A 27,297-nucleotide genomic window follows, 5' to 3' on the forward strand; every position below is an offset into this window, starting at 1 on the left:
CAGGGGCGGGGAGTGGGGTGGGGAAACCCAGGGGCAGTGGGGCAAGGGCAGGGGCAGGGGTAGGGGTAGGGGCAGGGGGGTGATAGGTAAGGGTGGGGGTTGGGTCGGGGGAGGCTCGGGGTAAAAGTGGATTTCGGGTTTGGAGTGAAGGTCAGGTACATCAGGAGCGTTAGGGACGTGGGGAGGGCTGAGGGCAGCGCTGGGGTCAGGTGGGGGGCATTTTGGCAGGGGGCTGGGGTAACCAGGGGGCTTGGGGTGGGGGTAGGGGTAAGGGTAAGGGAAGGGAGAGGGTCAGGGTCGGGGTCGGGGTAAGGACGGGGCGGTGTAGGGGAAGGGTAGTGTAGCCGGGAGGGCAGCTTGGCCACCGAGGGCGAAGGAGGAGGCGGCAGGCGGGCGGCGGGACGTAACTTTTATTAACCGTTAGAAACCATAAGAAACCACGTTATTGATTAAAGTTTTACATCCAGTACATTTTTCTTTTTCTTTTGTTCCAACTTCACAGGTCAGGGCGAGCGGCTGGCGACGAGCAGGGCTGGGGCGAGCGCCCCGTGAGCGGGACCCTCCTGAGCCCCCCGGCTTGGTTTTGGGGCAGCAGCAGCTTGGGGCGGGTTTGTGGAAGCTTTACCCGGGTTTAGCCTGCCGAAGGTGCTCGCCGTTACGCTGCGGGGCAGCCTCCGCCTTCCCTGCCGCCCTCGCCGCCGAGCAGCAGGAGCAGGGGTCCCACGGGGCGTCCTTGGAGCATCCCAGGCTTCGGGGACTCTTTGGGAACCAAACCTGGGCCTGGCTCTCTCCGAAGTGAGCCCAAACATCCCCGACCGTGTCAGGGCGAGGGGGTCACTTCTGTACCAAGCTGCCCCGAGTTTCCTCCCGGTTCAGCCAGGAGGGGAGGAACCAGGCTGAAACTCTCAGGAAACGCTGGGGGCACAGCTCCCCCGGGGAGGTGGCTGCTTGGGGAAGAGGGAGAAGCAAAACCGGGCAAGCCCCGGATCCGTCAGCAGGTCCTGCCTGCGGGACCCAGCGCCAGCCCGCTGCCAGCCCGCCGCTCGCTCTTAAATACCGAGTCTGCAGACCGGGGAGGATGAAGAACGGCGATATAAATATAAATTAAGTGGCGTGGGGAGGGGGAAGGTCCTCGTCCTGCCGACATCCAAAACCTCAGTCAAACACAGCATCGCGACGTCGATGTTTGGAGCGCGGCAGCGGGTGCTGGTGCGGACGGGAGGGGAGGGAGGACAGGGGGGCAGGAGTGGGCACCGGGGCCACCGCGAGCACGTGCCACACTTGGGAACAAGGGCATCTGCCTGCAGCCCCGGTAGGGCAGTGAGCTGTGGTCTGAGCCGAGCAGGAGCGGGGAGCATCCTCTGTGCCCCCAGCTCTGTCCCTGCCTCCTGCCAGCCCCCGTCCTGCCTCAGTTTCCCCACCCACGCTCTGGGCACGGACCCCTCCTGAGCAGCTCCCATAAAGTGCTCCAGGTGTGAGTGACCGACAACTGCTGTGTCATAGAAACGCTTGATTTAAAGGAAAAATAGTCACTGGGACCTTTCCATAAAATCATTTCTTTTAAATATTTCCCTGCACTGTGGCTGGGGCCGCGTCCTCCCGCAGCAGGGGCAGGCTCGGGCACCGCTGCCTGCGGTTCCTGCTCCCGGCACCGAGCTGCACGGGCAGCGGAGGACGCGGGGTCCCACGTCTGCCTGCACACACCCTCAGGGATTTGCTTTACCCTGGGCAGGGACCTTTGCTAGGAGGTTTCTGGTGTTATTTCGAACTTCTTTCTGCCTCTCTTCCCCAAACACATTAGTTCTGTTGGAAAAAGCAGAATGTGAGACTCTTAAAGCTGGCTTTCGCTCAGTGCTTACAAGGCTGGCTCTAGTTCCAGCTCCTGCTTTTCCTCTTTTCCTTTTCCCGGGCAGAAATCTGCAGAGCTTCCCCCACCCGCAGCAGACGTTGGGTGTGAGTGGTTTGGTCCCTGCAACCCCTGCGGAGCAGAGCAGCCCGCGGGGTTTCGCCATGGGCTTCCCAGGAAGCCTCTGCACCCGAACGCACGGCCCCGTCCGCAGGGCGAGCCAGGGGCGCTCTGCAGGGCGTCCTGCTGGGAATAATGCCACTGCAGGGCGTCCTGATGGGAATAATGCCACTGCAGGGCGTCCTGCTGGGAATAATGCCACTGCAGGGCGTCCTGATGGGAATAATGCCACTGCAGGGCGTCCTGCCGGGAATAATGCCACTGCAGGGCATCCTGATGGGGAATAATGCCACTGCAGGGCGTCCTGATGGGGAATAATGCCACTGCAGGGCATCCTGCCGGGAATAATGCCACTGCAGGGCATCCTGATGGGGAATAATGCCACTGCAGGGCGTCCTGCCAGGGCGATGCCTCCCCAGGGTGTCCTGCCAAGGGGATGCCACCGGAGCATCCTGCCCAGGAGGTGCCAGCCCAGGATCCTGCCCGCACGGTGCCGCCCAGGAGCAGCCCCAGCACCGCACACAGGCTGAGTCCTGCCCAGCGGGAAGCCGCCATCCCCACCACTGCCGGGGCTGAGCCCTGCTCCTGCCCAGCAGCGGGAGCAGGACTGGCACCGGGACCCTATGGCCACCGGGACGCTTCAAGAGAACCTCAGCCAGCGCTCAAAGCCCTTAGCAGGTGGGGAAACTGAGGCCCAGACGCTTGCCCAAGAACAGGCAGAGACACGGCCTGGTCCTGCCCTGCGCTCTCCCTTTCGGGTTGCCCTCCCGCCTGTCCCCAGCCCCAGGGACATGGTGACCCCAGCACTTCGGGTGACAGCCCGCAGGGACCAGGGCTCTGCGGTTTCACCCGTGCCGCTCCGTGGCACGTGAGCAAACAGCAGGAGACGTCCACAGGGCATCAGCACCCCCTGCCCACCCCCGGGGGCTGCTCCTCTCCCACGGCAGAGACCACAGCATCGTCCTGCAAGCCCTGCCCAGGGGTACCTGGAAGGGGAGGTGGCCCCGGTGGATCCAGCGGCGTGGGAAGGGGACGCGGCGGTGCCGGTGACACGGGACACCCGGGAACCCAGGCAGTGGTGACCAGGCTCGGTGTCAGCCCTAGCGAGAGGAGGTGGGCGGTGTAGTCCTCGGTGGGATCTTAGTTCCTAGGGAGGGGGCCGGGCGTGCACGCACACACACACGCACAGCAACCGGACATTTGGTAAAGTCTTTCAAACCCCACTCGCGAAACAAGCCCCGTGTGGGGCGCAGGGTGCGTGGGGACGGAGGGGGGGGCAGGACGCCTTTTGACACTCGTTTTCATTTAAGGGCTCGGCTTCTTGCTGGGTATAGAATTGTCTTTCCTTTCCAGCCGCGTGTAAGGCTCAAAAGCGGAGCTGCCCAGTCCGTAAGCGCTCGGGAGGTCGTGCAGGCTGCCCAGCAGCGGCGCCCCGAAGCACAGCGGGGCCGCGGGCAGCCTGGCCGAGGAAGAGGAGGAGGAGGATGAGGAGGAGGAGGCGGCGAGGGCAGGGACCTGCAGGCTGAAGGCTCCGGTGCCGGGGGGGCTGCTGCGGCCGCCCAGCCCCGGTGAGGTGGTTCCCGGGGTGGCCACGCCAGACCCGCTGCCCGCAGGACTCCCGACGGGGTGGGAGGTGGGGGACAGGAGGCTGGGGGGGGCCGGGACGGAGAGGAGCCGGCCTTGCTCCAGCAGCCGGAGGATGTTGCAGGTGGCGAAGGACTCGGAGGTGGAGGTGGAGCGTTTCTCAGAGTCCCTGCTCTGGTCCTTCTTCTGCTTGGTGCGCCGGTTCTGGAACCAGACCTTGACCTGGGGAGGGGAGCGGGGGGACGGGGCAGGGGGGGGACAGAAAGGCACGGACAGAAAGACAGCACGGGGAGGGCAGGGACAGAGAGACAAGAACCAGGAGAGAGTGAGAGATGCGAGAGAGACAGACGTGTTAAAACAAACGCCCGAGCCCCGTGCCCCCGCAGAGGGGCTGCGGGGAGCCCAGCCCGCTGCCATTTCCAGAGAAACAGCAAATTTCTGGAACAGCAAAGCTCTGAAACAGCAAAGCTCTGTGCCTGCGAGGGGGACGCGGGGCCAGGGCCTGCTTCCCATGGTGCTGCCCGTGCCCACGGGTGCTCTCCTGGGGCAGCTGAGCTACGGGCGCTGGGCATCCCCTGTGGTGCCCCTAAACCCCAGCTGAGGCTCTGCCGCCCTGCCCAAGCAGCAGGGGTGTCCCCAGCCGTGCTACGGTGCTGGGGTCACCTTCGGGGACAGCACGGCTCTGGTGGCCCTGAACATCTGAAGGCAGAGCCGCTTCCAGGCGTGAAGCCACAGGGAACGGGGCAGGCATCCCCTCCCCAGGCTGCCTCGAGCAATCCCTGCTCCAGCCCCTCCATCCATCCTCCGGCCCGCAGGAACTCCAAAACTGGAGCTCGAGCACCTGAGTGCCCGGGTGGGACGAGCCCCCGGCCCCCTGCCCCGCATGTCCCTTGTCCCACGGCCGCCCTCCGTGCTGGGGCCGGCTCAGGGCTCAGCCTGCGGGTTGGGGCTGCCCCGGCACCCCTAACCTGGTGGCATCGCCACGCTTCTGTCCCTCCCTGGCAGAGCAGAGGGGTAGGAGAAGCAGAAAGAGACAGAGAGGGGAAGGAGGGACAGACGGACAGGCAGAGGCAGGTGAGGGAAGGAGACGGGTGGGAAGACATTCGTGTTAGCGCCTGGCAGGAGGGACTGGCACCCTTGGGGCCGCTGCAGCATCACCCCAGGACGGCCACCGAGCGGCACAGCCCTCGCGCGTCCCCCGGCACAATAGACCCACAGTGCAAAGCTAATGGACCATGGGCTGGAGGAGGTCGCAGCCCCCGGCCCCTTTCCGGGGGAATAACAACGCAGATGTCTGCGCGAAGCCGGCCGCGGGCTGGGGCTGCTCGGGGAGGAGCAGGGACACCAGGACCAACATCCAGCACCTGAGCCTGCTGGACCACGCGCCAGCGCCAGCCCACGTCCTGCCCACACCCGTTCCCAAGGGGGGGGCCCTGCATGACCGCCCACCTCCACCCCAAGGGGCCCTGGGTCCCTCCTTGCCACTGGGGTCCCCAAAGCTGATGTCCCCTTCTCACTGCCCCCATCCCTCCCTCCACATCGGTGAGCAGGACAGGCCACACACCTCCACCGCCCTGCATCCTGGGGCACAGCATCCCACCACGGGGTTCGCAGCCCCCGGCTCTTTTGGTGGGCACTCCGCAGGGCGGCCCCGTTCTCCGGGGAGGGGGCAGTGAGCCACCGGCTTAACCTGGTCCTCCTTGGGATGCCCAGCAGCAGCGCTGCGAGAAGAGGGCCGGGGAGGACAGTTCCCAGGCCAGCACGGGTCCTGCTGCTGCTCCGGGGGCTGCTCGGGGACAGCAGCCAGGCAGAAATGCGCAGCTCCAGCCCATGTGCTTCGAGCCCAGCCCCATCTGTTTCCTTCAGCCCCACATCCCCAGCACCAGTTTTCACCCCTGTCCGTGCTCTCCCAGTCTGAGCACGTCACCTCCCCGTGCCCTGGAGTGCCGGGGGGGTCTCACAGACCCATCAGCTTTTGGTGCAAAGGGAAACCGAGGCACGGACAGCCCCTGAGGAGCTCATTGCATTGCAAAGTACCCCGGATCCCAGCAGGGTGGGATGCCGTGCTGAGCAGCACCAGCCAGGGCAGGGCATTACTGTGCTGAGGGACTTTGGAGCAAGCACCTGAGTGGAGGCACAGCCCCGTCACCGCGCGCAGAGAAGGACAAAAGGCACCAGCGTGTCCTGCACGTGGGACGAGCGAGCCCCAGGGGACGAGGCCCGTGCAGCGCACCCACAGCAGCACAGCGGGGGCAGGCGAGGCGGACGGCGTCCCCTCACCGGTATTTTTCCTAAGACGAGAACCAAGAGGCACCAAGGGGGGTTTCCAGGTCGGGGCTTGGGTCGGCACCTGCGCCGCTGCCCTCTGCACCCTGCGCCCCAGCCCAGCGCTGGGCTCCTCGTCCTCGCGCCCCCTGCCCGGCAGGGGCTCCTCCCGTCTGCGCGGGTGCCGTACCCGATGAGCAGGATCACATTTGCCCTCGTGGCTAAAGTTCATACCCAGCTTGTTGCTAATTAGTAGATCCATGTCCTTTTCATCCTCCATTACGATCAAGGGCTGCGTCTCTCTCGCCGGAGATGTAAATAAGCTCAGCCAGACCCGGTCCTCGATGAGTCCATGAGTAATTCCCCTCCAGCCCTTCGTCTTCCAGCAGTATCCGTCCCCACCTCCCCTCTCATACGGTTCTCGCCGCAGCCAGAGCTTTGCCAAGGTCTTATCCGGAGGCAGCGCCTTCATTTTGTCCTGGCAAAAAGCCGCCTCCTGCCCCCCCGGGTGCCGGCACAGAGGAGGCGGGTGGCACAGAGGTGAGCCCGAGGGGATACGGCTCCCAAGAAGCCTGGCAAGAGCTCTCGGCGTGGTGCTGCAGGTGTGAGGACAGGCACGGGCTGAGGCTTACAAATCTGCGAGCGTTTGGAGGAGTCCTGGTGCTGGGGACAGGCAGTTACCGCGCCACACGGCCAGGTCCAAGGGTGCCCAGCTGGGACGCGGGCACGCGCTTCCCACCCCTGCCTGCACCAGAACGAGCAGAGCCGCTCCCAGCAGAAGGGTAAGGGAAGCGCAGGAGGAGCGCTGAGCGCCGCGTGAAGACAGGGCTGCGATTCCCTCCCCTCCCAAGCAGCTCCTGCTGCTGCGGGAGGTCCCCAGGGTCACAGCCAGCCCCGAAACCGCACGCCCGGGAGCTGGGACGTGCCGCGCCGGAGGCAGCATGTGAGCTCCCCACGTCTGCGGGGCTTGGGCAGCCAGCTTCATTTAATTCAACTTAATGGTTTTATTTTATTTTATTAGTTAGTTTAACATATTAATTTTATATATTAATATTTTTGTTTACTTTCCTTTAAATGCACACCCGCCCAGTGCCTGCCCTGTGCCAAAGCGAGCAGCCAGACCGGCAGGGGCACAGCCAGGAGCACCCAGCTGCTGGGCATTTCCCTGCACGAGGCTTCCCTCACATGGGGAAGGGTTCGTCCCCTGCGAGCTCACTGCCAGAGGCCCCCCGGGACCCCCTGGCAGCCCCCACGTTGTCTCATGGTTTCTCCATGGGCCCCCTCGCGCCGCACCCTGTGCTGGTGCTGCCCCCCCCCCCCCCCCAGCATCCTGCAGCGCATGGGGGCTGCAGGGAGAGGAATTAAAGATTCCTCGGGCTGGAGGAGGCTGGATTCCTGCCTCCATCCTGCTCTGATGGGGGAAAAGGGTCACTGGGAGGAGCGGGGTGAGCCCAATGGGGCAGTGCCCTGAGGTGGAGAGTGGCCGATTCCCTTCCTCTCTGAGCAAAGCTGCTGCCAAACACTGTCCCCCTGTCCCCCCATCCCCCTCCAGCCCACCTCCGAGGCCAGGCTGAGCACCACCAGCCCCCCTGTCCCCCCATACGTCACAGCAGCGACGTCTCCGACCGCCCCCCCCGGCTCCCCGCTTGGCAGCCGAGCAGCAGAGCCGCGTGCTCGGTGCCACCAGCTCCCCTGCACTGGGAGAACGACTCAAAATGCCACCGAGCACCGGAGCTTCCCAGGGCTCCGCTGTGGGGATGCTCCGAGAAGTCACTCTGTCCGTCTGTCCGCCTGCCAAGCAGTGGGACGGACACATGGGCTCTCCCCATGCGCAGGCTGCCCAGCAAGGCGCAAGTGCCCGCATCTGGGTGGGAAGATTCTACACGAGAGACTTCACCAGCATGTGCCAGCAACACCGAGTGCTTTAAAGCATCCCCCAAACCAAACAGTCACTGCACCCACTTCTCTGCACTGCCAGTGGAAAAGCCGCCCGAGGGGCAGCCAGGATTTGGGGTGCGCAAAACCACCAGGGGACTGGGGGGGCTGGGGCAGGAGGAGGGCACCAGGAGCCCCCCCAGGGGTCCCCTGCAGGGAGCTGTGCACAGCGGCTGCCTTCTGGCACGGCCCCGCGCGCCCACACACTGCGCACACGCGCGTGCTGTGATCCACGCGCGCTCCTGCCCACACGTGTGCGCTGGCACGGGCTGCACCACGTGCGCACGCTCGCACCCTCGGCAGCATCCTGCTCGCAGCCAGCCATGGGGCCACGTCTCCCCCGAGGGTAGAAGCAGGGCTGGGGGCACGGCCCCCCCGGGGGAACAAGGCCGGGCAGCGGGGATGCTGCTGCACGGAGCAGCGGCTGCAGCACGTGCGGGCAGCCCTGGGCAGGCTCCTCCTGGCTGAGCCCGAGCTGCTGCAGCGTCAGGAACGGGCACAGGGCCCTGTGCCATGAGCACGGCTCTCACACGGCTGCGGGCAGCGTGGGGCACCAGGAGCAGGAGCCCACACGAGCCCTGCAGGGGGGGAGTTGGTCCCCAAAGCCTTTGCCCCCCGCCGCCTCCTTCCGTGGCTGAGCCGGGGCTGCAGTGCTGGGAGCGGCCGCCGGGACCCTGCTCGGATCCCTGCCTTCCGCCCGACACCTCTCAGCTACAAAAGAAACGATTTCCAAATGATTAACCCCGATTAAGGCCCCCAGCCGGCGGGCCAAGCTCCCCGTGCCACTCCGGGGTGGGAAGGTGGACGGAGCCCGTGGCTGGGGTGGGGAGGGAGCCCACATGGTGGGGAGGGAGCCCAAATTGTGGGGAGGGAGCCCAAACCACGGGGAGGAAGCCCAAACCACGGGGAGGGAGCCCACATTGCAGGGCAGGAGCCCGCATCGCCCTGGGGCATTTGGAGCATCTCGGAGCCCAACGAAGCGTTTTGGCTGCAGTCCCCCCCTGCTCCGCTCGCCCGTCGCTGCCCCAGGCCCTGCGAAAGGTCCCACAACATTTCCCTCCCCACGCTGGTCCCCACCTAGCCGGATACGGCCCCTGGGCACTGCCCTCCTCCCTGCACACCCATTTTCCATGTCACAGGGCACCCAGCAAACGCGTGGCACCGGCAGGAGGCTGAGCGGTGGCACGACATTTCTCCGTGTGGTCACAGTTCACTGGAGGAGCCGAGCAGAGCCCGAAGCCGCCGCCGCTGCCCACCCAGGTCGCGTGCCCTCAGCCCTGCTCACTAAGCCGTGCCGGCGCGCACACACTCGCGCAGACGCGCACGCTCGCCCTCGCCATCTCCTCCCAGCCGCCCTGCCCTTCTCCGCGCTCCCCGTTGGGAAGGCACCGAACCTCCCCAGCCCACCGGCACCTCCGCGCCCCACGGTTTGGAGCTCCCCATCCCCTGGCGCTGGAGCCCTTGGGCCTCGCCACGTGGGGGACGCGGGGCTGGGTGTGGGCCGGGCGGGGGGGGGGGCTCGCCTGTTTTTTTTTAACGCCGTTTGTTATTTAACAGCCCTGCCCCGGCAGTGACCCCGGTGCTGTGACGCGCTCCGCGCCGTGCGCCTCCGTCGCACCGGGCAGCCGGGCGCTTCGCAGCGCCAAACGAGGCCATTTCGCCACCGGTGCTGGCCGCCCGGGGTTAGCTCCCCGCCGCTGCGCCCACCGTGGCGCGGGGAAGGTGGAAGGCAGCCTGCCGCAGTCCCAGCTCCAAGCGCACCCGGCTGCCCTTCCTCCTCCTCTTCCTCCTCCTCCTTGCACCACAGCCGGCAGAGCCCTCGCGCGTTGCGTAAGCCGGCGGGCTGCCTGCCCAAGAGGTTTTGTAACCGCGCGGTGGCCGCGCAGACGCTGCCTTCTCGCCAGCCCCAGCGGTGATGGGAGCTGGCGCTGAGCACCCACCCCCAGCCCCGAGAGTGCCGTGGTGCAGCACCCACACCGAGCCCTCCGAAATGCCCGGGATGGACGTGCTCCGGGCCATGGCTGTGCCTACAACACACGACAGAGCGCGTCTGCAACAAGCACTGGGAGCCCTCCCCACCACACTGTGCTCCGAGCCCCTCTCTGCCCCGGCACTGCTGCCGGGCGGAAGGCAGACACCAGCCCTCAGCCTCCCTGTGCCCTGCAGCTCAGGACCATTCCAGCTTGCCAAGAGCAGCGCAGGATGCTGTAACGCCCCGGCAGGGCTGTGTGAGACGGGGCTGGGCACGGCTGGGTGGGAGCAGCGCCCTCCTCCACCCGGCCCCGCCGTCTCTCGCAGGGGGCAGACAGCCAGCGAGTGCCGAAACCAGGTGGGGACGACCTCAAGTCTCCTCTGAGGCTCCGGCAAGGCTGTGGGACGTTTTCCCCATCTATAAAATTCTCCGGGTTCCCAAAAGTGCTGCGTGGGAGGAGACAGGCCTGGAGGTGGGCGGGGAGCTGTGTGGTGGGAGCCCCAGGCAGCACCCGGGTTCGGGCTGCAGGGTTGGGGTTCCCTGCGCCAGCGGCACCAGAAAATGGGGTGGCATCAGAGCCGGCCCCCGGAACTCCCATCAGAACCGCTTTCCATCAGAAAGCGGCACTTTTAGGAAACTCCTTCCCCATAATTGCACCCACTGCGATCAGTGGAGCTTGTTCGGAGAACACCCAGCGCCCTCTCACATTTCAGAACCACAGCCTTCAGTCACAAACTCTGGGATTATCTTCCATTTGCAATTGGAAGTGCCCAATGATACGAACCTCAGTTAAATTTTCCACCTTTATTTACACTGACCATTTTGCTTAGCGCCAGCTGAGTTTGGGGGACTATAGGAGCACCCAAGCCTTTTGGATTACCCCCTAAACCATCTCTAGAGCAGCTGTCTCACAAAAACTCCAAAAATAGGTGAATTTTGGGTGGTGGATGGGTGGGAGGATGGACGGGAAGATGGATGGGTGGATGGATGGGAGGATGGACAGGAGGATGGATGGATGGGTGGATGCCTCCTCAGGAAAGAACGTACTTGGCTCTGACAACTATCTATTCTGCATGGTCGGGAAAAGGGATTTCCAACAAAGCTTTGGAAATTTGTCTTCCCCACATGCTGAGGACTGCAGAGACCCCAAGGACGACGAGTGCTCTGCCCCATGGCACGAGGCCCAGCCTGGTGGCCCTACCTGCCCCTTACGCTTCGGGGTGGCTCTGACCCACAGATCCCACCTGGGGCTCTGGATGGCTCTCACCCCCTCCGGACCGCAGCTTTCCTGTGGTTCTCCACGCAAGAGGCCAGCAGACCGTTGTTTCATTGTTCTCTCGATGCAGGGGCCGATAGTTGTTAATGACTGGAGGTGCGATTAATTTTTAACAGCGTCATCTTAATTGTCGTGCTATAAATAGACCTGCCCGCCCCTCCCCTGGCTCGGCTGCTTTCTCACGTCTGTTTTGCTCGGAGTCAGGGGGAAAAGTCCTGGAAGCCTTGTGCGGGGGGTACCCCCCACCACGGAGGATGCTCGGGGGTCGGGCTGTGGGGCTGAGCATGGCCCAGGACCCTGTCCTGAGCAGGCTCTGCCAGCCGGACCCGCTGCGGGGCACGCAGCGTGGTGCTGGGACCTCTCCTCTCCGCGCCCCACCATCGCTCTACAGGGGGTGTCCAGATGCTACAGGGGAGCCCAAAAGCTCACTGAGGTCTCCCCGGAGGTGCACGGTCCGAGGCCCGCCAGCAGTGCTCCAGGACACGGCCTCGCCCCCCACGGCCACCCCCGTCCCCCAAGGGGGCTCCTGCGTTTGGAGGAGGGAGCGGGCTTGGAGCTGGGCACCGCACGGAGAGCATCCGGCACAGCAAGCCCGGTCCTCAGCCCCTCGGGCATCCCGGGTGCCCCGCACGCAAAAGGAACCTGGGGTGAACGTGTGCCACCTCTGTCCTCACCCCCATGACATAGGAAGAGCTGGCAAAGGCAGCGGGTCACTTGAACCTGAGCCTGGCATTGAACTCCTGACCCAGAAAGCAAAGCCTCCTGGCCCAGGCAAATCCCCCCAGCCAGCCCACCCCTCCTCGCCTCCCGCCTGGGGATTTGTAGGAATTATCCTCCCCGCGACATCCCCCTGGGGTCGTTCTGCCTCGCCGCCGCCTCGCTGCTTGGCTTTTCCATCCCGGAACAACCCTAAGAAGGGGCACCTTGCCCTAACGCCTTGGGGTAGGGATGCGCTGCCTGGAGACAGCCTGGTGCGGGGAGAGGGGCTGCTGCTGGGGGGGCTCGGGCAGCCCCCACGCACCGCCCCGGGATGAAATGGGATGAGAGAGCCCACTGGGATGTCCCCGTGCCAGGACAAGATGAGGGAACCCACCGGGATGTCCCCATGCTGAGATGGGATGAGGGAGCCCACGGGGATGTCCCCGTGCCAAGATGGGACATGGGAGCCCACCGGGATGTCCCACTGGGGACGAGGGAGCCCACCAGGACATCCCAGAGGGCAGGGATGCATTTCCAAGCCTCTGCTTTACAAGCTAATGGAAGCACTCTCCGGGCTAATTAAACTCGCTTAGCACTAAACTGCCATTTCCACGGATTAATTAGAAAGAAAGAACGCAAACGGCACTGGGCTGGGGCCAGCGCAGCGGCCGGCAGGCAGAGCAGGCGCTGGGCCTCCTGCCTGGAGGTGCCCCCCCGGCCCTCGCCCGGTGCCCAGCAGTCCCCCAACTCCCCTGGGGAAGGCAGAGCCGGCCCAGCCCAGCAGACGGACATGGGGACAAGGCACAGGGGGGTGCAAGGTGGCCTGGAGCAAGGGGAGACACCGGTGGCGGTGTCCTGGGTGCTCCCCCATCCTCGGTGAGCCCCCACCCCAGGGCTGGGGCCAGAGAGGAGAAACCCAGAAGATCCCGGCTGCCCAAAACAGAGGTGAGCTGCTCCGGCTTCCCTGCAATGCGCTGCAGTTGCCTCCTTCCTCCAGGACCACCGAAAAGCAGGACCAGATGCTGGGGAAGTAAAACAGGACCCCAAAGACGCCTGTTTTCTGAGTCAGGATCCCTCGGGGCCACACCGAGGGGCAGCCTGGCTGCGGCCCCCCAGCTGTGACGCCGCCGTGTCCCTTCCCACCTCGTCACGCTGCCTGCGCCCTCTCCTTACGCAGGGACGGATCCTTCCCTCCCCGACTGCTGGCAGGGGCAGAGCCCACCCGGGCAGTGCTGGCCCTGTGTGCGTGGGGCGACATGGGGGGTCCCGCCACGGGTGCAATTCGAGGTGAAATCAAGGAGGGAGCGCAAAGGGTCTGCCCCACGGTCCCAGTCACTGGCACAATGCCGAATTCGACCAAGAGCGAGCCACAGGACGCTGGTGGCTGGAAACTGCACAAAACATCGGATGGAGCAGTCACCCCACGGACTGCCCTGGGTCCTGGGGGCTGGATAGCTCACTGGGACGGAAACCACCCAAAGCATGAGAAATGCAGTAATTATTGCAAAAATTGGATTTTCCCTGCCTGAGGCAATGGGCACAGGGGAGCCCCGTGGGACAGGAGTGGCTGGTGCCGAACCCCCAGCTCTGGGCCACATCTCAGGGGGGGAAGCGTGGAGCGTGGGCCGTGCAGCACGGATACGTCCCCCAGCCAGGGGGGCATCACCAAGCTGCTGCCACAAAACCTCCCCACCACAGACAGCAACGCCTGGGTGTGCAGAGAGCCCGCGGCGCCGACCCAGGGGCCCCCACCTCGCCAGCGAGAGCGGGGCCGGGGAGGGACGGCGGGGGGCATGGAGCTGCCACTGGGAACTGGCTGCAGGGGAAGAAAGGCCGTGAAAAGCACAGAAGGGGATTTAAGAAGACAGAGATGAAGGAGAGCGATGGGGAAAAGAGGATGCGGGAAGGAGAAGAGAAGAGGAGAAGAGACAGCCGTGGCCTACAGGGTGTGAATTTTCTCACCGAGCGACGAACGCAGCACCGAGGCACCAAGCAACCAGACGCTGGGCCCCGACACGAAGGCTGCGCCTCCCCTCCTGCCAGCCCCGGGCTGCGGCAGCCAGCGCCCGCCCGGCCCCGCTGCCCTCCCCTGCTCGTCCCCAGCACGGCCCCGCCAGCGCCGTGCTGCTGGCACCGGCTGCGTCCCCAGGGCTGGCACCGCGGGGAGCAGACCCCGAGCGCAGGACCCGGGGTACTTCGCTCCTCACCGCGCTCAGCCGTGCCGCCAGCAGCTCCCGGGATGCGTCCCGCGGTCAGAAACCTGCTCCCTGCCACCGGCAGGGCGAGGGGGTGTTGGGGTTGTGTGGGGGGGCTCTGCTCCTCCTGCTCCCCTCGCAGGGCAGCGCAGCGGCCAGAAGGGGGATGCCGTGGGGGTCTCCCCGCAGCCAGACCCCCAGCACGGCACGCGGCAGGAGCCTGAAGCCAGGGGCCGGGATGCTGGCAGCAAGGGAAATTTTGTTCTGTGATAATTTAGGAAAAAATGAGATTATTTCCAATCTGAATGTGGGAGAACTCGTAGCTGTCTCCAAACGTGCCTTACCGGCCAGACGGAGCAGGCGGAGTTATTTTGGTAGTTCCCAGCTGTGCTGTTTGGCACTGGCGTCTTCATTAAATTTATTGTTACAATTATTTTTGCATTTATTTTCGAACCAAAACCACTGCAACCCCAGCAGACGCACTCCTGCTTAGCAGACGTCACCACAACCCCCTGAGCACGGCACAAACTCCCACCTCCGCTCGCCCGGACCGCGCAGCCCAGCGCAGCTCTCCCCGCGCCCCGCAGACCTCGGCAGAGCTGTGCCGGGGCAGGGTGCGTGCACGCCCTGGGTTTATGGCGTGGGTTAACCACCACAGAGCAGACCTGGACCGCCCGCATGCAGCCTGCTCCCGGCAGCACCGTGCGCTCCTGCCCGACCACGCTGTGCCGCGGGCACTGCCGTGAGCGTTTTGGGGCAGCACCGAGAGTTTTGGGGCAGCGCCACGGCACCGGGGATGCTCCCTGCAGACCCCACGTGGGTGCTCGGCCCCCCCTTAACGGGCAAACTGACCACTCCTTGGCTCAAAAAGAAATAGGGCGAGGGCACCTCGCACACAGCACCATGCACACAGCACCGTGCACGCTTCTCCCAGCTCCAGACCGAAACGCGAGCGAGCACCCGGCCACCCCGGCACGCACCGAGCCCCTCCTTGGGGGCTGGAGCTGTGGGCTGGGGTCAGCCGCAGGCTCTGCACCGGGACAGCTCTCCCCCTCCCCTGCGCCCACCTTCCCCCTCCCCACGTCCCCGGGGAGGCCCAGGGGAGCCGGGGATGGCAGCAGGACGGCGGCTGGCCCCTTACCTGCGTCTCGGAGAGGTTGAGCTGCCGCGCTAGCTCGGTCCGCTCGCGGCCCACCACGTACTGGCAGCGCTGGAACTCCAGCTCCAGGCGGTAGAGCTGCTCCGCCGTGAAGGACGTCCGCGTGCGCTTGGGCCGGTCCAGGTCCAGGCCCTTGGGGAGGACGATCTCCCGAATCGTCCCTTTGGCATCTAGGGGGAACGGGGAGAGGGGCCGTCAGGGGGGGAGCCTCCGCGGGGGGAAAAAGCTTGGCTGGGGTCTGGGGGAACTGGTCCGAAGCACCCGCTACAGGGGGAGGAAAATCTTCCTTAAATAGGGCTGCACAACGAGGGCCGGGGGGCGGTTTTGTTCCTGGGTTCAATGCAGGAGTAACTCTGAGAAATCGCCCGAGCCGTGGCTAGGAGAGGTGACACCGCATAGTTCAATTGTCCCCTCCGGCCCCAAATGCTACGCATTTATAAGTCTCCAGGGAGTGTTAACAGTTCTTCATGAAAACAGGCATTTTTTTTTCAAAATGGAAAATAGAAACCAAAAAACTCCTTAAGGAAAACGAAGCGTTTGGTCACAGATAAAACAGTATCTGAAAGCCAGAAGCAGAAGAGAGTTGTATACCAAGAAAGAGTTCAAATTAAACTGAATTTTAATTAAAAAGAAATTTCATTTTTTGTTTATGTCCTGCCTTTAGGATATTGGGGGGAAAAAATCCCTGTTGAAATTCCCTTTTCATAAAGGTATTCTCACTGCAGGAATACTCTCATTACAAGCCAGCAGCCCCCACTTCTGGGGCAGTTCTCTCTCATTGAGCCCCTTCTGGATGTGCTGTGTGCCTCGGGATGCTCCCGAGCCCCGGAGGACAGGCTCGGGGGGTGCTGGTGGGACAGGGCTGGGACCAAAACGGCACGGCACCACCGAGCGCTGCCAGCCCCAGCGTGCCCGGCCCCACCGGCTGCGCAGCGCCTGCACCTTCTGAATGCTTCACCATGGGGCAAAACCACCACGACCAGTCACACTGGAGCAACTGGGGGGTCTCAGGGCTGCGTTTGAATACTCCAGGGTAAAGGAGGCTTTTGTTAAGAAAAAAACTGTTGCACGTGGAGAGCAACGAGACCCGCAGCGGCTTTGCAGCCGGGGGGGGTTCCCAGCTGCCCCGCTGCAGAGGCTGCAGATTGCACCAGGCTGGGACTGCTGCTGCCCAAAGCCTTCCTCGGGGAAACACAGGGGGATTCGGCTCCCACGTTACCCACACCGGCCCCTTCCATGCTGCAGGATGCTGCCTGCAGCCCGTCCCAAGGAGCCCCAGCATTACTTTGCACTGACGGGGTGCTCGCCCTGCTAGCTACCGAGGGGTCTGGGCATTAAAAATTGCCCTTGCAAACTCCCTGCTGGGTTCCTCCAGCACTCCCAGAGCACAAACCCCTCGTGCTTGCCGTCCTTTGCGCTGCCTTTCCTTAAACACCACAGGCACAGCGCTAATCACCAGCAACACTGGTAGAGCCCCGTTGAAGCAAAGCCTGGCTGCAAAAGCCCCCGGTTCTGCCAAGCACCTTTCCTGCAACGTGCAGGGTAAAAACCACTCGCGGAAACCACGGCGAGGCCGCTGCAGGCAGCCCGCTTCCCAGCCCCTGGCTTCAGGGCTCCCCGGCCCCGCGGGACCCAAGGGCTCCAGCAGCCCCGGCTGGAGGTAAGTTGCTTTCTCTTTCTGGCTGACTCAGGCGTGAAAGGATTATAAAGCTGCTGGGGCAGGAAGGGGGAAACAGCGAGGAGGAGACAGGGAGGGGGCGATGGAGCTGGCAGGGGGACGACGGGAGCGGGGAGCAAGCACGGGCTTGGGAGGGGTACCCAAGTCCTGAAGCTGTTTTCCTACCATCAAGCCGTGGTGCGTGGCAGCGGCACCATCCTGGCGGCCGGAGCCCGACCCAGGATGAAGCACGGCACTGCAGGAGGCGCTGGGACCGCAGAGCGCATGGGGAGGGCCGGGGGGGAAAAGACGGTCTGGGGGAGGCAAGGAGCCTCTGGCCAGGCAGGGAAGGTGCCCTCTGCCTCAGGGTATCTCCAGCAGGATTAGGACGCTGGTCTGGGAACCGTTTTGCAAGGGGCAGAGCATTAGCTGGGATGGCGCCCAGACCACGTCCGCACTCCACAGCCACGCCGAGGTCCCCCAGCACAACAACAGCCGGGGCTGTAAGCAAGGAGCAGCCAGCAGAGACCTCCACGCTGCCCAGCCGCAGCTGCAACAACGTGCCCCTCCGCCCTCGCCGCTCCGCACGGCCCTGCTGGCATTATTAGCGGTATTATTAATTGTTATTTCCCCCGCCAGCTGGGTGCAGGGAGGGGGAGCGGGCTGGGTGCGATGCGTGCAGAGCCGCAGCACGCCGCGCCAGCTCGGCAGGGCCCCGTGCCCCAGCCCTGCAGCGCTCACAGCAGGGCTGCGAGGTGCCCACCCGCACAGGTCTGGGGGGCCTGCAGCCAGCCCCCGGTGCCAGGAAGGGCAGAAATCCCACTAGGGGATTACAGACCCCAAAGAGCCCCCAGGTCCTGCCACGGCAGCTTTGCAGCCTCCCTGGTGCGGTTGTAGTGAGTCGGTCTGCTCTTGGGGACCGGGAGCGCTGATGGCAGCACATCCAAGACAAAATTTGGGACTGAAATCCCTGGAAAGAGGGCTGGTGCCAAAGGGACTGGTCCTCTGCCTTGGCGGCTAAACACGATGAGGCCCTACAGCCAGACAGGGCTGGCAGTAGGAGGGAACGGAGAGCAGGCAGCAGCTTTGGGCAGCCGACCTCGGCGCTGGCAAACAGCGATTTTACAGCAAGCACACGCTGTGCAGCGCATCACACATGGGCTCCCCCGGCACATAAGGGACACATCACGCACTGCAACACAGCAGTGCCAGACCCAGCCTCGGGGACACCGCACACACAGCGGGCGTGCGGGGCACTCCCCCGGTACACACCAGCTCACACCGCGCACACCCATGTGCACTGACACAGCTGCCGGGACACCCCTGGGGCTCACAGCGCCTCGCCAGCCCCCAGTACGCGCACGGGGCTGCTGCAGCCCCCCATGCCCCAGGAAGAGGAGAACGGGAGAAGCGGGGAGCACCCCGGGCAGCCGCACCCGTGGGCACAGCGGCGTCTGCTGGCTCCGGTACGGCGCAGGTCCCAGTGCATGGGCTCAGCCTGGCCGAGCCGCCGGGGCTCCCGGAGTGCACAGCCCCCAGCCAGGGGGAACGTGAGCCCCCAGGTCGGGAACAGGGCCCGTGCTGGGAGCAGCACACGGGGAGATGCGGCCTCGTTCCCCCAGGACGTTGCAGCCCCTCCATGCCCAGCCCTGAAACAGCAAAGCGCTGCTGGGATCCCCCGCCCAGGCCTGGGGACACGGCTGGAGGATGGGGGCGAGGTGGGGGACAGCGGGCCCGGGTGCACCCCGCCGCGATCCATCCCTGGTGTGGGGGAAGTAAAACACCGGGAGGGAGCTGGAGCAGAGGGGAAAACAAAATCACTTTCTGGGAAATCAACGCCGAGCGGCTTCCCTGGCGCTGCCCGGTGCTTGGCACCGAGCCCTTCACCGGGAGCGGGTCCCGGGCCGGCCCCGCCGCCGCAGGTGCCCCCGGGGCCGTTCCTCAGGGCCGGGGGCTCCCCGCCAGGGCCCCGCTCGCTGCCCGCTGAACTCCGCCGGTTTGCGCCCTTCCTCCCCGCCACCATTTTGTCCGCGCCATGGCGGCTGCAGCAAGATGGTGCGACCGGCCGCTGCCCGGGGAGAACCGGGGCCGGGGAGAACCGGGGGCACCCCCCCGAGCCCCGGGCCGCCCCCGGGCCGCTCCCAGCCCGGCCCCGCCGGGACCGCGGCCGAGCCCGGGCAGAGCCGGGCCTGACCCCGGCCTGACCCCCGCCGGCCTCGGCGGCCAACCGGGGGTGCCCCGGGCGCGTCCCGCAGCCACCGGCCCCGGGCTCCCACCCGCTCCCACCCGGGGCACCGGGGCCGCCGGGGGGGGCTCGGGCTGCCCCGGGAGAGGTCTCCCGACAGGCGCCTATCGCGACATGCGGGAAGGGCCTCGCTGCGCGGCGAGCCCCGAGCGCGGCTCCCTGCAGCCCGGGCGCGTCCCGCGGAGCATCCGCGGCTCACGGCTGCCAAGCGCCACCGAGCCTCCGCCGGGCCACGGCTGCTCGAGCCGAGCCGCGCCGAGCCGGGCCCGCTCCTGGGAGCCAGCGGAGACGCGGCTAAAGCCGGGAAGGGGACGCGGCCGTGCCGGGACCGGGGCTCCGGCTGCCGCCGCGCCCCGAGCGCTGGGGAAGGGACCGGGGAAGGGACCGGGGCAGAGCCCGGGCGGCCCCGGCCCTGCTCGCCCAGCGGCCTCCGAGCCCCGGCTCCCGGCGGCGGGGTCGCGGTGCCCGCAGCCCGGGAGGACGCGGCGCTGCCGGCCGGGAGCACGGGGCCGCCGAGCGCCGGGCACCGCCCGCCCCGGAGCCCCAAACTTTCGGGGTTCGCCTCCGGCCGGTGCCGGGAGCCGCGGGCCGGCGGCGGGGAGGGATGCTCGGCTGCCCGCTGCCTGCTGCCCGCCGCCCGCTGCCCGGGCAGAGCCGAGCCGAGCCCGCCGCGCGCCCCCAGCCCCAGCCGGGCGAGTGATATTATAAAGGGAAAAAAAAAAAAAAAAAAAGAAATAGCCCCTAACTCGCCGCCGCTCCGTGACGCTTTTCTCCTGCGACACCGGTTTAAAAGCGAAGCTGCTCCGCTCGCCCTTCTCCCGCTGCGTGCGCGTCCCCCGAGCGGGGCAGGGCCGGGCAGGGGTCGTGGACCCCCGCTGCACCCCCCGCCCCGGCCGGGCAGAGCCCTGCTGCGGCCCCGGCCCCGCTCCCGGGACCGCGGGGAGAGCGGCCCCGTGCCCGCCGCGCGGAGCCGAACCGGGGGCAGCGGCGGCGGGGCCGGGAGGCCGGAGCCCGCGGCCGGCCGGCGGCGGGGCCGCACCGGGAGCACCGGGAGCGGGGCCGGGCGGGTGCGCGCCGCCCGCCGCTGGCAGCCGGAGCCGCGGGCAGGAGCGGGGAAGCGCTGCCGGGGGGGTACCGGGGCCGGGGCCGTACCTCGCACCAGGATGCGGCGGCAGTAGTCCGCCTCGCCGGGTCCCGACGGGCTCTCGGTGTCCGGGGCGCACTCCTTGGAGGAGCCGGGGCCGACCGCCGACGTTCCCGGGATGTCCTTGAAGCCGCCGCCGCCGCGCAGCGCGCTCTCCAGCTCCGCCCGGGTCGGTGCCTTCTCTCGGGCCCGGCCGGCGGCTCCGGGCTCGGCCAGCAGCACGGGGCTCCTGCCAGGCTCGGCCCCTCCATCGCTCATCCCTGCGGGCGCCGCGGCGGGATCAAACATCAGGAGGGAGAGAGAGAGACGGAGAGAGGGAGAGAGGAGGCAAGACTAGGCGGGGGGAGGGCAGCCCCCCCTCCCCAGACCCCTGCCCCTCCCCGCCCCTCCCGGCCCCCCCGGGGCTCGGCGCCCTGGCAGAGCCGGGGGCTCGGCGCCCCGCTCGCCCCCATGGCCGCGGCCCGCCGGCGGCCGTCGCCCTCCCGCCTGCGGGCGGCGGAGCCGGCCCCGGGGCTGGCATTTAAAGCTCGCCCCCTCCCCGCTCCGGGGGGGGACGGAGACGGGGACGGCGGGGTGCCCCCCACCCCCGGCAGGGCACCCCACGGGGGGGGGGGTTCCGGGGCCGAACGGGAGTTACAAACTTTGACAGCCCCCCCCCCCCCCCCGCCGCCCCCCGGGTGTCCCCCCCCCGCGCCCTCCCCAGCTCCACCTCCCGCGGCACCTCGCTCCGGGCAAACTTCAGGCGCTCCGGCTGCCCCCGGCGCCGCGCTGCCCGCCCATGGAGCTCCCGGCCCGGCCCCGCCGAGGACCGGCGGCGGCGGCGGCGGGGGGGGGGCGGCGGCGGAGGCGGCGGCGGAGGCGGCGGGGCCGCGCCGCGCCGGGCACCGGCCGCCGATCCGCGTGCGGGGAAGTCAATACCGGGAGGGGGGCGGCTGGGGGGCACGGAGGGGAAGGGGAGGCGGCGGGGAGGGAGCTGCGGAGGAAGCGGGCGGGGTGGCGGCGGGAGGACGGGCGCTGCTGCTCCGGCCCGGCCCTCCCCCGCGCCGCCGCTCTGCGCTGCGCATCCCCGGCCCCGCGGCGGCGGCGGCGGCGGCGCGGGGGAGGCGCGGGGAGAGAAGCAGCGGTTTTAAGCCGGCTGCCCGGCACGCACGCAATTTCCTGCCCTCCCGGCCCGTGAGAGCGGTGGGCAAACAAAGAGCCCCTCGGCGGCCGCTGCCCGGCCCCGGGAACGCGGGGGGAGCGGCGGCAGGGCCGGGTCCAGCCGCACCCCCCCCCCCCCCCTCCGGGCCGGGATGCAGCGGCGGCGAAGCGCTCCGGGGTGGAAGGAATAAAGCGAGAAGCGGGCCCCGACCAGGCTCTGCCCCCCCGCCTGCCCGGTTTCGGGTCGGGGGGCTCGGGGCCGCTCCGCTCCTTCCCCCGGTGGCGGCTCCGCCCGGCAGCCCCGGGCCGGTGGCCGGTAACGGAGGCTTCCCGGTGCCACCGGAGACACCCCCGCCGCCTCCCCGAGACCTCGCGTTGGTCCCCGCTGAAACCCCGGGGCCCGGCGCGGCCTCTGCCAGCCCCGAGGCGAGCGCAGCCTCGTGCCCGCCCCGAGCGGCTCGCACCGAGCCCGGCCGGGGCCTCCGGGCCGGGGGTCCCGGGCAGCTGCCCCCCACCCACGGCTCCGTTTGGAGCTCCCTGCGGCGGGGCAAAACCCGTGGGCAAGCGGGACCCGGCGCTGCTTCACCTCCTGCCGCTGCCCGCAGGACGGGCTGCGAGCGGGACCCCTCTTCGCCGCGCACTGAATCCCCTCAAATCGAAGCGGTTGTAATGACGGTGGATTAAAAATAAATAAATTAGCTGTTAATCCAATTGCCGGGAGCCCAGCATCCCCGAGAGCTCAATCCCCGGCGAAGGACACCGCGAGGGCTCCGTGCCCCCCGACGCCGCAGCGGGGCTCCGCAGCCCGGCACCGGGCGTCCCCCGGGGCTGCGGCAATCGTGGCCGCCGAGGGGCCTGGGCACGGCCGGGGCGGGAGCTCCGGGATTCCCCGGGGACGGGGAGTGCGAGGCCTCCAAATGTGCCGCCGGGCTGCGGTGGGCCCCGAGCCGCCGCTCGGTGTCTGCGGCAACCTGCGTCCGGCCCCCGAATAACGGGAACCGGCGGAGACGGCGCGGAGCGAATAGAAACGGATTGAGGGGAAGAGAAAGGAAAGAGAAAATTAAAAATAAAGAAAATAGAAAGAAATAAAAAGAAAAAGGCAAAGCGCGGCGCGCGAAGGAGGCAGGCGCGCAGGGAGGGCCGCTGCGCCCCGCTCCGCACCTCGGCTCGGAGGGGCCGGGGGGGGCAAACGGGGCATCGCGGCGGGACGGAGCCGGCGGCCGGAGCTGCCCGCGGTGCTCAGCTCCCGGCTCCCGGTTGCCCGTTCCAGGTCCCGGCGCTGCGGCAAGGCCGGGCCGGGGCCGCGCTCCCCTGTCCCCGCCGCCGGGCCCGGCTGGCGAGGGGGCTCGCGTCGTGCCGGGGCCGAGCGGAAAAAAAAAATAAAACAAACAAATAAAAAGCAAACAAAACCCCCACAAGCAAACCCTAACGAAACGCAGGGAAACAGCCGCCACCCCGGTCCCTCCGCCCTGCCCCGGCCGCTCCCGGGGGAGATGCGTGGGGAGGGCTCCGGGCCCGTTCCCACCGGGGAGCGCGGAGGGCAGAGCCGCCAGCACCGAGCCCCGGCTCCGCACCGAGCCCCGGCACCGCACCGAGCCCCGGGCCGAGCCAGAGGCAGTTCGGGGCCGCGCAGCCCCCACGGAAAACACCCCCGGCGCAGCCCCGCCGCCCACCCTCGCCCTTGCTGCTGCTCTTATCGGGGTTGCCGTTGCTATCGCTCGCACGAACCGCCCGGCGTTTGCTCTGCCTCGGTCACGGTGCGCGGAGCAGCCGAGGAAGGGAAATACCCGCCTGGAGCCGAGCCGGCTCCGCCGTTCCCGGGCGCAGGAGGCGAGCGGATCCGCTCCGCTCCGCGGGCTGCGCAGGGCTGAGAGGAGCCGCGGCGAGCGCGGGGCTGCTCCGGCTCGTAATCATAAATAACAGCAGTTCCCATTATAATAAACTATGCGGAGTATCATTATTATTAGATCGTTGCTCTTGCCGGTTTAGTTTCACCGCCTGATTGCTGCCGGCGGTGCCGGTATTGTTATCGCCGCGCCCGCTGCTTCACGGCTCGCTCGGGAACCGGGACCGAGCCCGGGGCAGGGCCGTGCCGGGCGGCTCCGCTCGGCCCCCGCCGGCTCCCACCCCGCCGAGGGGCCGCCGAGCCCGGCTGCTCCGCGCTGCGGCCCCGGGGCTCCCCCGAGCCGCTCCGGGAAGGGGGGAAAAATTCCCTCGGTTTTCCGTTTTACAGCTCGGCGGAGGTGCCCGGCCTCCCGCCCGCAGCTCGCCAGGCCCGGGGGGCTGCGGGAACGGCGCAGCCCCGGCCCCGCTGGAAATGAAGGTAACGCGGAGCCGGCGGCGGGCACGGCCGCTTCTTGCGGGCCCGGCTCGGCACGGCACGGCTCGGCACGGCCCGGCTCGGCTCGGCACGGCAAGGCTTGGCTCGGCGTGGCCGCGCTTCTCCGGGCCCACTGCCCGCGCGGGCGGCCTACGGGTGTGGATGCTGCCGGGGATCGGAGCCCCGCGGACCCCCGGTCCCCCCGGTCCGGCTTTGTCGGGGAGCCGCCGGGTCTGGCCGGGAAACAGGGGGGGCCCTTCCCCGTCCCCTCCCCGTAAACAAAGGCTCTCTCCCGGGAAGAAGCCCGGCCCGATCCCCTCGGGAACCGCGGGGCCGGGAGGCGGCTGGGGGCTCCGGGGCACCCCGAGCACAGCCCCGGGTCCCCAGCACCCCCGCGCCGTGCTCGGGGCCGGGGGAACGAAATCGCGGCCGGAGGCAGCCAGGGAGCGGGGCGCGGGCGGGGGGCGGCGGGAGGGCAGGGGGGAAAGGTGCACAGCCCCGGAATAAATGTGCTTGGACATGGGGGAACCGTGCATGGACGTGGATGGGGGAACTGGGCATGGACACGGGGGAACTGCATGGACACGGGGACCGTGCACGGACACGGGGGAAAGGTTCACGGACACGGGGATCGTGCACGGCCCCGAAATAAATGTGCGTGGACATGGGGGAATTGTGCAGTGCATGGAGGAATTGTACATGGACGTGGATGGGGGAACTGTGCATGGACACGAGGACCGGGCATGGACACAGGGAAAAGGTGCTCGGCCCCGGAATAAATGTGCTTGGACACGGGGGAAAGGTGCACGGACACGGGGATCGTGCACGGCCCCGGAATAAATGTGCGTGGACGTGGGGGAACTGTGCAGTGCATGGGGGAATTGTACATGGACACGGGGACCGGGCACGGACGTGAGGGAACTGTGCAAAAATAAGGAGATCGGACACGTGCAAGGGGGAAAGGTGCACGGCCCCGGAATAAATGTGCTTGGACATGGGGGAACTGTGCGTGGACATGGATGGGGGAACTGTGCATGGACACGGGGGAACTGTGCGTGGACACGAGGACCGTGCACGGACACGGGGAAACTGTGTATGAATACGGGGACCGTGCACGGACACGGGGGAAAGGTGCACGGACACGGGGAAACTGTGCATGAACGCGGGGACCGTTCACAGACACGGGGGAAGCGTGCATGGCCCCGGAATAAATGTGCTTGGACATGGAGGAACTGTGCGTGAACACGGGGACCGTCCATGGACACGGCGGAACTGTGCACAAACACGGGGATCGTGCACGGGTACGGGAGAACTGTGCACGGAAGCGGGGAATGGGTGCACGGCCCCGGGGACTGTGCACAGACCCGAGGGAACCGTGCACAAAAACGGGGACCGTGCACGGATACGAGGGAACCGTGCACAAACACGGGAGAACTGTGCACGGGCATGGGAACCGTGCATGGACACGTGGAAACTGCACAAACACGGGGACCGGGCACAGGCACGGGGGAACTCTGCACGGACACGGGGGAACTGTGCATGAATATGGGGACCGTGCACGAACACGGGGAAAACGTGCACGACCACGGGGGCCTTGCACGGCCACTGGGGAACTGTGCACGGACACGGACACCGCGCACGGACATGGGAAAATGTGCACGAACACGAGGGAACCGAGCACGAACACGGGGGAAGGTGCACGGCCACGCGACAAATGTGCACGGCCACCGGGTAAACGTGCCCGGACAGAAAGCGTGCCTGGCCGCGGGGGGACACGGGGGAAATCCGGGGGACGCGCGTGTGCTGCGGCTGTGCACGGCCACGGCGTCGGTGTGCCCGGTCCCCGGTGACTGTGCGAACAGTGGATGGGCACGGGAAACGTGCAAGGACACGGTGTGAGCGTGCACGGACACGCTGGGAGCGTGCACGACACGGGGCAACTGCACGGGGTAAACGGACACGGGCTCAGTGCACGGGCACGATGTCGGTGTGCACGGGCAGTGTAAGTGTGAAAAGACACGGTGTAAGTGTGCAGGGGCACGGTGCCGGTGTGCACGGACACCCTGTAAGCGTGCACGGACACGGTGCCGGTGTGCACTGTCGCTGTAAGCGTGCACGGACACGGGGTGAGTGTGCAAGGTGTGAGTGCGCAGGGCTTCACAGCGACTCGAGGCGACTGCACGGAGACGCCGTGAGTGTGCACGGGGCGGGTGGCTGGGCACGGCTGGGCACGGCTGGGCACGGCTGGGCACGGCTGGGCACGGCCACGGGGAGCTGCACGGGCACGGCGCCGCTCGGCACGGACACGGGGCGGCCGCGCGTGGGTGGGTGCTGTGCAGCTGCGCACCGCTCCCCGCTGGCTGGTGCTGGGGGCTTTCTCCTTTTTCTCTCGTTCTTTTCCTTTTTTGCTTTTGTTTGTTCGGGAATTGGTTCGGCCGGGTGCGTGCCTGCTGCCGGGGGCCGCTTTTCGTTCGGTGCTTTCGTTGATTTCTGGGGTTGTTTTTCAGGACACGCGGCGGGCGCGCACACACGGCGGACGGGCGGCACCCAGCGTGCCCGTGCCCGGGCGGGGCAGCGTGCACGGACCGCGTGTGCCCGGAGCAGAGAGGTGCCGGTGCGCGGTGCCACGGTGGGGGCCCAGCGGGCGAGGTCCCAGGCGGCGGTGCGTGCCCACGGGGAGGCGGGGGGCGCTTCCCGTGCCGCCCGCCCGGTGCCGGGCACTTTCTCCGCAGCCGGACGGGGGTCGCAGCCCCGGGGCCACCCCCGGGGTCGGTGCCACTGCCCGGTACGGGAAAGTCCCGGGAGGCCTCGGCGGCTCCGCCCGCACGGGCCCCGGTTTCTGCCCCGGGGGCAGCGCCCAGGAGCGGGTGGGGGCGCTGGGACCCCCGGGGCCCCCCCGACGTCGCCCCCGTCCCGGGGCCCGCTGCGCGGTGCCCAGCCCCGCCGCGCCCCCCACCCCGGCACCCCGGCAGAGCTTATTTCGTTTGCGGGACCCCGCCGGCCCCGGGCAACCGGGGCGGCCCCGGGGTTTTCGGGGCGGGGGGAGCCCCCTGTCCGGCCCGGGCCGTTCCCCGCCGGGCCCCGCCGCCCCGCAGCCCCGCGGGCGGGACGCGTTGCCCCGGCCCGGCCCGGCCCGGCCCGACCGCCCGGCCCCGGTGAAACGAAATCAGTGGAAATCAAACGAAATCACGGAGCCCGCTGCCGCAGCCGTCCCCGCCCCGGCGGCTCCCGGCCCCGCACCGCCGAGCCCCTGCCCCGGGGCTCCCCGTGCGCCCATCCCGGCCCGGGCAGCTGCGGGGCTCCGCGTCCCAAACGAGTCCTCGGCGGTGGGGCCGCCCCGAGCCGGGCAGCGGTGGGGTCCGGGGTGCCCAGGTCCCCCCCCCGCTGCTGGGACCCGCCCCGGGCGTCCTCTCCCCCCGCACCCTGGTTCTGGGAACCCCCGCTTCTGGGGTCCCCGCTCCATGGGTTCCTGGTCCCTCACTGCTGGGATCTCTGCCTGGGGTCCGGGCAATCCCATTGCCCCCCCACACATCCCCCCAGCACTGGGGTGCGGTGTCCCCGCAGAGACCTGTCCGCCCCCAGCCCGCTCCGTGACACACCAGAGCTCCGGATCCAGACAACTGCAAAAACAGTCCCTGGGAGGGGGTGGCAGAAAAGCCGAGGGACTTGGGGCAGAGTGCAGCCCTGCCACAAACACGCACACACGCAGCAGGTCCCCACGGCCCCCCATGTCCCCACGG

General features: G+C 67.6%; 2 protein-coding genes across 4 annotated transcripts in view; both read right to left on the bottom strand.

The window, feature by feature from the left end:
- ATP6V1B1 (ATPase H+ transporting V1 subunit B1) overlaps positions 1-23,647 on the bottom strand; it is a 40,488-nt gene extending 16,841 nt beyond the window's left edge. The window contains exon 1 of the mRNA XM_083832824.1: positions 23,630-23,647. The gene's annotated coding sequence lies outside the window, so the exon portion shown is untranslated. The remainder of the gene's footprint in view (positions 1-23,629) is intronic.
- On the bottom strand, positions 268-20,742 carry VAX2 (ventral anterior homeobox 2). 3 transcript variants are annotated; one of them, XM_083832836.1, is made up of 4 exons: positions 20,106-20,742; positions 15,034-15,221; positions 4,519-4,548; positions 268-3,772 (listed from the first exon to the last, which is right to left on the bottom strand). In XM_083832836.1, the coding sequence occupies exons 1-4, from the start codon at positions 20,383-20,385 to the stop codon at positions 3,272-3,274; spliced, it is 999 nt and encodes a 332-aa protein (XP_083688962.1). In that variant the 5' UTR covers positions 20,386-20,742; the 3' UTR covers positions 268-3,271. The 3 variants fall into 3 exon arrangements, with proteins under 3 accessions (XP_083688962.1, XP_083688963.1, XP_083688964.1); XM_083832837.1 differs by lacking the exon at positions 4,519-4,548; XM_083832838.1 differs by lacking the exon at positions 268-3,772 and having other exon boundaries at positions 3,781-4,548.
- Positions 23,648-27,297: the final 3,650 nt, after the last annotated feature.

The sequence above is a fragment of the Anser anser genome (assembly GCF_964211835.1).
Source record: "Anser anser genome assembly, chromosome: 4".
Classification (NCBI taxonomy): domain Eukaryota; kingdom Metazoa; phylum Chordata; class Aves; order Anseriformes; family Anatidae; genus Anser; species Anser anser.

Excerpts from the sequence above, each read along its gene's own strand:
- VAX2 (XM_083832836.1), bottom strand. The coding sequence starts at position 20,385 with ATGTTTGATCCCGCCGCGGCGCCCGCAGGGATGAGCGATGGAGGGGCC. Across the intron at positions 15,222-20,105 it reads CCGCCGCATCCTGGTGCGAG|ATGCCAAAGGGACGATTCGG; the intron begins GTACGGCCCCGG and ends CGTTCCCCCTAG. Across the intron at positions 4,549-15,033 it reads TCAACCTCTCCGAGACGCAG|GGAGGGACAGAAGCGTGGCG; the intron begins GTAAGGGGCCAG and ends CTGCTCTGCCAG.